Consider the following 12,061-nt stretch of genomic DNA (forward strand, 5'->3'; position numbering starts at 1 on the left):
TAATTCAACTCTCAGCGCAGACCTATACAGTGTTGGATACAAATCTCTTACAAACATTGATATATCCCAAGTTGTTATCAAGCAAATGAAAGCCCTACACAAAGATAAACCAGAGATGGAATTTCTTCACATGGATGCACTGAACATGTCGTTTGCAGATGACAAGTTCACAGTAGTGTTGGACAAAGGTACACTGGATGCCTTGATGCCCGATGATACCGAAGAAGTACGCGAAAGAATCGACAAATTCTTCAGTGAAATAAGTCGGGTGCTGCGCTCTGGTGGAAGATACATTTGCATTTCTCTGTTGCAAGATCAAATCGTTAAAAAATTAGTAGACTACTTTTCGAACACAGACTTCTTCCTGAGGATTGTACGTTGTCACGAAGTTGAACAGAAAACAGCTGAGAGTGGAGAAAGTACCGTAATGCCAGTGTTCGCTGTTATAGCGACTAAATTTAAGAATATGAAAGCGTCGGTAAGATAGTTTCCGTTACTGAGTATAAGTATAGTCATAATAAATCTGATACCTACTCAATAAGGATTAGAAAATTAGATGGAATGCTAACCACCAAACAGAGTGTTTCAAAGTACTTAATTGAATAAATTTTGTGTTATTATTTGTTTTGTCAGCTGTTATAGCTGCTCGCTATTTATAGTATGCACAGACATGATCACTAACCACAGTCATCTATAATGGTAATTACGGGAGACCGGATTATATGCAATTACATATTTAGCCCATTCTCACCGGTTATTGCATATTTTACCTAAAATCTGCGTGATGATGCATATTTTCGTTATATCTATTTACAGTATTGTGCACTATACGTTGTAGCCGGCAAAACTTATTAGCCGCGCATCTATTGTTTTGGTAGGATAATATTATGAGGACAAGTAAAACACAAACTCACGCAAGACAAGGATAGACGACACTGTTCTGCGCCGCGCTCGCCAACTGCAGCACTCCTCCCACTAGGCAATTAAATTACTCATGTTATTGTTGACGCGCTCATTGCATCAGTTTAGTTTTTTATTTACTTATTTGTGCAAAGTTTAATGTGTACCATGCCTTCCGAAAAAAAAGTGTCTCTTCGTGGATAGCTGACTATCCTGGAACATTTACACACAACGGAAATATTTTATATTGAAAATGAACATTTCGAGGCCATCAAAGGTGTAGTAAATGACTTCGATAGTGCAGAGGCTATGTCAGTTCAAGGATCGTCGATACTTACTAATTGTATGCTGATTTTGAAATAAAAAAACTTACTTTTTTTTTATTATTTAATGTAGCATATTTTGACACTTTCCATGCATATTTCAAGCTTTTTATGTTGCATATAATCCGGTCTAGTAGTTACACACGGCAGACTGCATTTCCCTTACTGTCCATATAAGATGACCACACACAAGACATAGTGTGTTGACTGGATGTTGTGGAGTTCAAAAAACCCATTGCTGCTGACTTTAACTCTTACCCTTTCTATTACTTACCGTGTCGTCTTTTCCTATCAGTGGTTATTGTGTGTTCAGTGGTAGTTTAGTAATAATTTCTCTTCCCGCAGTATTCTCTGTTATATTAACTACTATTATGAATTCCAGTTAAGGGTACTGGAAATATGTATGGCTGGTGACAAAATACAAAGACTATCGTCTCCGAGTGAAATAATCACTGCTGTGCAGACTGCACAACAAGCTTCTCTGGTTACGAGTGGAATGGCTAATAACAGTCTTGTTGGATTGGGAGAGGTAAGTAATGGATACAATTGAATTTATAGATATGATCAACCTATTTATTTAATTCAGAATAATTTTTATTTGCATTAAATGTCAGTTATAGTAGGTACTCCATATCGGTGAAAAAATTCACAATTTTAAATACAAAAGTGAAAATGATCATATTATATTAGACCAATTTATCCAATTAATAATAACCACGACTTGACTTGTCGGTGACAGAAGCAAATGCAGCAATAGCCGATCGGTGGATTATATTCAATACCAATGGTACAAACCAAAATCTAATACTACCTAGAAATAAGTAGATTATGTAGGATTTCGGTTTGTTTTTATGTTTAGAGACTAATGGTATCCGCCATTGATGCATTCAAGGCTTCGAAACATTATTTTTTTCATTTCAGTTTTTGTTTTGGCTCAAGTAAAAATATATATATTAGTTCGGTTCGGTTCCGGTTTTTGTTCTGAAAAAATAACGGTTTTTCCGGTTTTCGGTTCAGCTCCGAGTGGTTAATTTTTAAATGTTTTTATTTGTATTAAAAAAACATTTTCTACCATAAATTAGAACATTTTATGGTATTTGTATGATAGCCCGGCAGCACGCTCTTAAACCAACGTTTATGCTACACTGCACGGCCGTATCCATAATTTTTTAAAATAGGTACTTATGTAATATAATTTTATAAATTATGAAAATTATTTTTCGAGATGCATCACGACAACTGATGTCGAGAATAAGATCATGGTAATATGCGTGTTTGAACATGTACCAAACCGAAAAACCCGTTATTTTTTTTTTCGGTTCAGTTCCGGTTTTCCTTCTGACAAAAATAACGAATTTTCCGGTTTTCGGTTCAGTTCTGGTTCGAAGCCCTGGTTGCATTTGCTTCTGTCATTGGTAGGTCGAATCGTGTATTATAGGTACATAATTAAATAAATAATTTAATTCCAAGTATTACATTCCAAAAATTTCTCTAACATGGTTCATTTGAAATGTGTATTTCGGGTGATTTTTCAAGTATGTTTTACAATATGGAGTACTTTCTCATTATTATTAGTGCTCATCTGTGTAAACTTGTAATTAACAATTTTTTTATATTGCAGGTATACTTGGATGTCTTCAGACCTGGAGAAAGTAAATTAAGCTATTCAATCTATGTTCTAGATCAGCCAAAATCTAAAGGCCTCAAGAGATTTGCAGCATTTATTGTTCCTCAAGGAAGGTAAACATCAGGTCTTTGAATACTAAACAAAGCAAACTCCATAAGTTTTGATATAATTTATAGAATGCACTTTCTACTTTTCCTAGCCACCTGGTGAACGTATTCATTTCTTGTAACACTAACTAAATTGTTTTTATATTATTATTATTTTCATAAAATAACAACTTAAATGTGCATTTTTCATGACAGAGAACTAGATTGGATGTTTTCAACTCCTCAAGGAAGAAAAGAATTGCTCAAGTCAGCCGGTTTTGAGCGATTGGCTGTGATAAGTATGGTCCGAGATCAGAAATATGGAGATCTAAAATCCGTCCAGGAGGAATTATCCAGTAGCGTAAAATCATTAGCACCAAAAGAAGTAACTGGCCAGGTCTGTTGACACACTTATTTATGAATGAATTATTTTTTATTGTGTCCCCATAATATTTTATAATTGTGCATGTTTCTATTATTATGAATTAATTCTTTAAAGGGGGACATGCTCGGCGTAGGTCAAAATTGAGTTTTTATTGTATTTTCAAACCATGATCCTGGACACTCCTAAAACGTTGTAGATAATCTATTTATATAATTTTGAAGCCTTATTATCCTTTATATTTATTTTAAACATTTGATGACTGCCTAAAGTATTTCTGTTACATAAAATAGTATTCTTTTAAACCTCTCGCTCTAATGTAGCCATAAATTGACAAACTATAATTGAAGTAGGGAGTAAAATTATGTTAACGCGCGTGTTTGAACATGTACCTAACCGAAATTTTTTTTATTTTTTTTTAAACGGTACATGTTCAAACACGCGCGTCAATATCATTTTACTCCCTACTTCAATTATAGTTTGTCAATTTATGGCTACGGCCGTATGTTGTAGCTTAACCACTGGGGAATGACAAAAGAAATGGCGTATTTCAAAAAAACACTACCTTATTCTTAGGTCAATAATTATTATAAATCAATCATTATTCGTAAGATGTTTATCACAATTAAATGGTCAAAGACATAGCTTATAATAAGTATCTTTAGAATCATCTTCAAATGTGTTAATCTTGCCGATTTTTTGAATAATAAAATGCTTAATTCTTGTCAAATTTGGGATCACAGAGATTATCAATATAATTTTTTATCGTGAATATTTTACTAAAATTATCTCATCTTAAATTATACTCATGATTTTATAAATGCAATTAAAAATTAATAAATGTAAAAAATCTTAACACCACTGCACATTCATGTACCGAAATATGACTATATTCTAAAACATTAGAGCGAGAGGTTTAAAAGAATACTATTTTATGTAACAAAAATACTTTATGCAGTCATCAAATGTTTAAAATAAATATAAAGGATAATAAGGCTTCAAAATTATATCAATAGATTATCTACAACGTTTAAGGAGTGTCCAGGATCATGGTTTGAAAATACAATAAAAACTCAATTTTGACCTACGCTGAGCATGTGGGCCGTTAATATCAATTCTTCGTCAATCTTTGTTTTATTGTCCTACATGTTTATTTCTTTGCCACCATGAAATCCTTAGCATTCGTCTCCAACACCATATTTCGATGACATCAATCATATTATGTATTTCATTTTCTTTAATGGCATAAGTCTCAACATCGTGAAGAAAGTTTAAAATTAATATGTAACTAATGTGCGTTAATTATTTTGTAGATTCCATTTATCTCACTGGGAAGCGACGTCGGCTATAGAAATCAGATTCACAAAGGATTTTCAAAATTTTCTGGACATTTTGTTGTTGAGGAAGTAGGCAAAGGCGATAAATATTCTTACAGGAGGTTAATTTTTCTAGACAACCAGTTCGTTATACAATCGGAATGCAGAATTAAACAGAGTTAGTAAAAAAATGTTTGTTGCTTATTATATTTTCTGGTCTTATTTATAAATATCATATAACTATGCATTTATGTTAGTTTGAAGCGTAGAGCGCTCGTCTTTTTATAAATAATATGAAGCAGTGGGTCTAAGGTTCAAACCGGTTGGTCAAAAAAATGCAATTTGTGTTTTCAATGTGTATTCGATCCACTGCGAGGGCCTATTGGGTTGGACCAATGGCCAACAATTATTTCTTATAAAAATATTTTAATACTACTTTCACTTTATAGATACCCATAATTCGACTACCTAATCTGCAAACCGGTCAACTGCATTTGAGCAACTAGAAAAAACTTAATAATTTAAGTATGAAGCAGAATTTAACAATTCCAAAAATACACTTTGTAACGTTTTTATTTACAAATAAGCTGCACTATGAATTAAGAGCCTAATGCAGAAACATTTGTCTGAACTAAGATTTCCTCAGGACAAAACACTATGCACAAACATCGTCCTTAGCTAAGATCATGTTGTCTATGGTTTAAGTCGTCTTAAAGCTTCGGTCGTTTTTTCTATTGAAAATAATACCATATTGAAAAATTCTCTTTCCTATGGTTTAGGTAAATTATTTTATAATTGTTAAACGATGACAAAAATATGACAACTGCACTTTATAAATGCAATAACTATAAATACATATTAATATTTAATTATAATACTCTTATGTTTCCGTTGTAAGTCATTATACGTGATTCTACAGGCACCGCAAGATATTTTTTTTAACATGGTAACACTTTTGTTTTTTGCGCGGTATCCGCCGAACATAAGATGAGAGGGGGGAGAAAAAAAAAATAGGCCTGTCTATCCATTGAAAAAGTATCGATACATGGAATGGGTATCGTATCGAAAGAAAGTATCGTCCTTTAAGGAAAGGATGGCCCACACAACCTGAACCAGGCCCCCACTCCCCAGGCCAGGATTTTTAAGTTTACTTAGGGTTAAAAGCAATGTGACGCTCAATATTAGCGTTTTCAAAATGAATGCTGTATTTTGAAAACGTTACAAGTCACTATTGTGTTTTAGTCAAAATAGTGAAAACAATCCTATAGGTATAAAAATAAATAGGTAGGTAGATGTAAAATATATTATTTTATACCAAATGTTAACTGTTGTCTTTAAAAAAAACTACTAACATTTGTGTATTTAGGTAATATGAAGATTTTTGCAACTTATGTCACTGTTTTTTAAAATGTGTCAAGCAACGTTTTCGAAATACAGCATTCAAAAGGTGTTCGAGGTAAAATGAAGGATAATTACTGTATTTTTAGTGATTTTGTGTATTTTTTTAATATATCTCTATATTAAAAGGTCCGCAGTCTCCATTCACTGTGGACCATTTAATTAATATTAATTTATCACATTTAAATAACACCCTAATTATATCTAATGTCCACCTGATGGGCAACGCACCAGTTGCGTTGGACGCAGTGAATGGGTCATGATACGACCCGGGTCGGTGTGTCAATTGTATTTACTATTGGTGAGTGTGCATAGTGCCTGAAGATGCCGAAAGGCGATACCCGTGTCGCAAAAAACGATTCAAATGGAATAGTACAAAACTTAAAACCATTAGAATTTATATCTATTTGAATTGCGGAGTTGTCAAGTATCGCGACATACGATAATAAAAAAATGCATCGTACTATTATTGTTAAAATGTTAAAATCGTTGAAATAAATAGTGCGCAGGCGACTTTTTTAGTATTAGAGCAAATTTGTGATGTGTGTTTATCTCATTTATCTGATTGACCCCCAGGCTAGAGCACTGTTAGCCCCCCGCCTTGCGGGGGACATATTTGTAAATATCGTTGTTAAATTATGGTTGTTTGCGAAGGATTATTTATAATTTTATTATATATCCATTGTTATCGAAAGAAATTATCAATAGCAAAATATCGATGTATCTTTCATAAAGTATTGATACTTCAAAATATTGATATTTTTGTTACGGTCCTGCACTCATGCGTAATACGGAAGGGGGCGTGTTCATAACAAAGTTAGTCTATGGTTAAGGATTCCTTAACTCTATACTCAGGATTGTCTATAGTTAAGTCATCCTTTTCGGCGACTTATCCTTAGGAACGATTTCTTAGATTCTGCATTCGGCTCTAATACTCTATTTTAGCTTCCCTTTTATGTACAAAGAGCGGAGTTGTTCCATTTACGATATTGGAAATTTGGCACCTGCAGTTGGCTGTTTTGTGTGAGGAACGATAACGCAATTATTTATATTTAGGAGTTTGAAATTTTGTGTGAGCATAGAAAACATGCTTTATAACATATTTCCATCAAAATCTCATTTTTGGTCAAAAGTGGAGTTAGCTGATTTGCAGGTTAAGCAGTCGATATGCTTTATTATATGCATGATTAATGAATTACAGAATAAAAAGTTCATTTCATGTAGATTCTTGTATAAACTGACATGGCTAATCTTTGTCAATTCTCATTTAAATAGATTAGTTGTAATTTAAGATTAATTCAAGAAACTTTTTATAAACATTATATATTTGATAAAGCAGTTTTTTTTTAATATACCTATGATATGTAAAGGAATGAAATATGATAATAATCTGCCTTATATTTTTTATAATTTATTGGCCAAAAAATTTACAGGGTGAATTATAATAATGAGTTGATCAATTTTCTTCTCTTAGCTAAGAATGCTGGAGATAAACAAATACAAATTGATTTTGGCTATTTGGCATGCAGCCACCACATTTACATGACGGTGGGAGTCCAGCTTGCCATTCAAAAGAATAAGAAAGCTCAAGGAAACGTGGCTATAATTGGACTCGGAGGAGGGGGACTGTGTACTTTCCTGCATGAATGTTATAACAACATTAAAATATCCGCTGTGGACATCGATGAAGCTATGTTGACAGTCGCCCAAGAATATTTTGGACTGCATCTAGACGACAGACTGAAGGTTTCTATTGAAGATGGACTTGTATTTTTGGAACAAGCTAAGAAAAAAGGTAAAAACCATGTATAAGCAAGCTTGTTACATATTATGTAGTTATGAGTATTGTGACTATTCAAAATTAGTTGCCATCAGTTTCCAAGAGCAATAATAAATATTTATTTTGTAGTATGTATCTCTATATGTATGTAGTTTATGAATAATTGTACCACCATGGCTGCAGACGTCATAGCGGCGCAATCTGCAGAAATACGGATCTCCTCAATCTATCTACGTGCCTGACCTCCGCCAAAGTCCTTGACACTGCATATAGTGCTATAAAATCATAGCCAAGACTCTTCTTCTAAAATACATATTGAAGCTGGACTACAGTCGTATTTTTATAATAAATTTTGGAATATCACTTTTTCCGATAATATCAAGTGTCGTGTAGATAAGTGGCGAAGCGTAGACTGGAGATTCGATAAAAATAGTGTACACTCTGTCAGTCATACTTATTTGTTTTCATTGAACTAAGAATACAATTGCAGTTGGTGTTGGGACAGTTTTTAAAATTAAATTAAACTCTGCCTTACCAAACCATAATAGATATAAAATACTCTTCTATTCATCTTCTACTTGGCCGTTCCCTCATGGCTGAGGAATATGACCTCCTTGAAATTCCGTCATCTTTTGAGCGACCAAGACTTTCCACCTATTTCGGTCCTCTGCTTCTCTCAGGGAAGAGTGTAGGCTGCCCCAAGTAAGCTCCTTCACTTGGTCGCGACAACGCTCTTTCTCTGCTTTGCTTTCCCTGAAAACTACCCAAAACAACCAATCTCTCCAGGTTATTCCCTCTACGCTGAATATGTCAAAAAAACTGCAGTATTCAGACATATTGTCGGGAACAATTCCTTTACCTCTCATCTATCTATAAAATATCTAAATTGATGATTTAATGACATAATTTTAAATATTTTCAAAATCAAAATATATTTTTATCTGGTTTTGGGGAGGGTTTAATTGAATTTTAAAAACTAACCAACACCATTTGCAATTTGTGTAGTTCAATGAAAATAAATAATTTTAACTGGCAAAGTCTTGAATGCACTAAGTATTTATGTCAGATGTCCACAGCCTACCTCCCTTCACCACTGGTGTGGATCAGTGGCGAAGACTCCATACTAAGCTATTATTTAAAGCCTACCTTTTTAAGAAAAATAAATATTTAAATAATAACTTGATTATTTTTGTAGAATATAAAAATCTTTCGTATATGTAGAAGTGTATTATAAATATTATATACCATCTGTCAAAGGTTAAAAAAAATGAAACAGCACCATCTCTATTCAACTATTGTATGTATCGAATTATTGTGCGATGAAAATCAGATTTTGTTGTATAGATTTTACTTCACGGACCTCAGCCCCGTCTACCGTAATGTGTGCAACACGCTAGGTTCAAAAGGTGAAGCCTAATACATCTGCGCATAATTTTATTCAAAAATAATTCATAATAAGATAATTTGACATAATTATTATCATCAGTGAGCTATTGACATTTAGATGACATCGATTTAGTGTGTCATTTTCATTAGTGTGTACCTATTCATCTGTAGTAATATCGTGTTATCTTCTTATTTTCTTAAGTATACCTACCTTTACTTGTGCTCTTTTTCTCTGATCTCCACAGCCTACCTCTTTCCAAAAGTCACCCTTCGCCACTGGTGCGGATAGATACATATCTGTCACTTATTACGGGTTTTAATTGTTTTAACTAGAATCAACTTCAATTACCTTAGTTTTTTTATAAATTACGGTGAGCAACCTATTGACAACTCAAATCAAATTTTCTTTCTCTGTCATATTAGAAAACAAGTAGTATTGTATAGTGCAGGGGTCGGAAAACTCTTGGACCAAAGGAGCCAAATATGAGTGGCACAATGGTTAAAAATTTTTTCGAGAGCCATATGTATATTTAAATGAATTAATTACATTTTATAATTGTTTAAATCGTTGAAGAAGATTTCCCGAATAAAACTAACGTAAATATAAATGTTTTTATTGTTGAAATTATAAATATAATTTTTACAGAATATGAATTACGTACAATTTTCACGCATTCCTTAAAACTAATATGAACAATGACCTTCCTTGCATTTCATTGGAGAGTTTCTGTATGTTTGGTATGTAACTTGTAGTTTTTAATTTCAGGCGCGACTCCAAATTCTCATCGGTTTTTTGATTTCTCTAAATGCTATATATATTGTTCATGTTTGAAAATGATTGTTCACATACATGTTATTATGTAGACTCGAATATGAGTTCGGAAAGCTATTCCATAATATGTATTAAAAATCGTAGTATCTACTTTATGTAGATCTTTTGGAGCGCCCCACTTGTATTGTGAAATTAAATTGCATTTGTGTCTCTCCAAATCCTCAATTTTGGTGGCAAGACCTACAAATTTTGAGCTCCATAACTATCTGCTTGATTGACTGCAATGAAATTGTATTTCGAAAGTGCTCGTCTCAATATCAAATGGAGAAAAACTTAATTTGTCAACTTTTGCAATGGGCGGATTTAAAACAACAACAATCATACCTTTTTGCGTCAACCATTACGGAGGAAAAATTAGTCTCGCGATAATGTCATTATATAATATAATAAGTGTACAATCAATGACAAAAAATAAAAACTGTGAATTTTGCAAAAGTTTTTGTAAAAATTGTGAATTAGGAATTTGGCAAAGAGCCGCATGTGGCTCTGGCGACCCCTGGTATAGTGGAACATTTATATGTAAAATTTATATACCTACATAATTTCAACCTCTCTTATTGCAGGGTTAAAATATGATGCTATTCTATTTGATGTTGACAGCAAAGATTCAAATGTGGGAATGTCATGTCCACCGAAACAATTTGTGGACAACGATGTCTTAGAGAATGTTAATTACTGCTTGAAAGAGACAGGTAAAATAAATAAAACATTGTAATGATCACAAAAATGAAGTATTGACATATAATTGTATGCATATTGTGAAATGCTGTAATGTATATTATTTTTTCAGGATTCTTCATTCTTAATCTGGTATGCAGAGATGAAAATGTTCGAAAAGATGTATTGAGTAATTTAAAAGCAGTTTTCAAAAACATGGCGTCTTATAAACTGGACTCTGAAGTTAATGAAGTAATATTCTGCTGCAAAAAATCTGTATCGAATTGGAATGAAGAAATCCAAGTTGCATCGAAGGCTGTAAATTCGAATACCATAAACAAAAAACTACAAAGCGACGAGATTGTAGACCTTTCTTCTCTTTTGGAATCATTGAATGTTAATTTATGACTTAATTAAATTATATATGTAGTTCTATGGAGTGTCTTTTAATTATTTTTTTTAAATCCAATACATTATGGAGGATGCAGATAGGTTTGTATTCATAGTCGTAATTTTTCTATTGTGTATTAAATGTGTATACATATTATTATTCATATCAAGTCATACAAAATGAAATGACTTTTACACATGCATAGATCAAATGCGCAATAGAAAAGTTGGGACTTAGTTTAAGATGAAGTGGATATATTATGAATATTAGTGACAAATCCAAAAGTAAATAAGTTATGATTGCCAACTGCTAATAAGAAAACTCCAATATGCCAGTGTTGTTGGTCTCAGTTTTTAGTTGGACACCATTGTGCTGATCGCATGCAAGTTATTAATATTGTAGTAATAAGTATATGAACAAAAATAACTTTGTTTCAATTGTGCTCAACTGATTCGGATGAAACATATTTGATATTATTGACATGTAATTAATTAGCCAGACGCAGGATTGAAACTGCATCCATGGCTACAAAGAGACAGGTGGGCTATTAATTAACTACGCCACTGTAGTACACATTATTTAAGAGAATGCCAATTATTATCCAAGTACTTACATCAAAGTGTTTCTTAGGATATTTTTTGTAAATGTTTTAATACGGTACTTTAGTGAAATGGCAAATAATTTTCAACTATAGGTGCGACGAAATTTCGGACTAGCTGGCAATCGGAGAGCGAAAGTCGAGCTGTGAACACATCAATTTGTTTTGTGATGGCGACGGGGGAATTAATTCTTAAGGGGGAGAGGCACGCCAGCAGAGAACCTAGCGGAAAAATACGAAGCTTGCAATTTGAGATTTTTGTTGATAATTTACAATTTCAACTGTATTAATTAATAAATATGTATCTGAAAACATAAAAAAGATTTTTTATTTTTTTTTAAATTTAAATATGAACTTACAATTGTAAAAAAATGTAATAAAATGT

At 32.7% G+C, this 12,061-nt stretch overlaps 1 protein-coding gene across 1 annotated transcript; it reads left to right on the forward strand.

Moving 5' to 3' along the window:
* The first annotated feature begins 25 nt into the window (after positions 1 to 25).
* LOC147068716 (eEF1A lysine and N-terminal methyltransferase homolog) lies at positions 26 to 11,145 on the forward strand. The gene is made up of 8 exons (XM_085951865.1): positions 26 to 478; positions 1,606 to 1,752; positions 2,845 to 2,963; positions 3,153 to 3,333; positions 4,632 to 4,812; positions 7,507 to 7,827; positions 10,594 to 10,722; positions 10,821 to 11,145. The coding sequence occupies exons 1-8, from the start codon at positions 86 to 88 to the stop codon at positions 11,093 to 11,095; spliced, it is 1,746 nt and encodes a 581-aa protein (XP_085807991.1). The 5' UTR covers positions 26 to 85; the 3' UTR covers positions 11,096 to 11,145.
* Positions 11,146 to 12,061: the final 916 nt, after the last annotated feature.

The sequence above is a fragment of the Rhyacophila brunnea genome, unplaced genomic scaffold (assembly GCF_057557595.1).
Source record: "Rhyacophila brunnea isolate RB1 unplaced genomic scaffold, BYU_Rbru_1.0 scaffold_261, whole genome shotgun sequence".
NCBI lineage: Eukaryota > Metazoa > Arthropoda > Insecta > Trichoptera > Rhyacophilidae > Rhyacophila > Rhyacophila brunnea.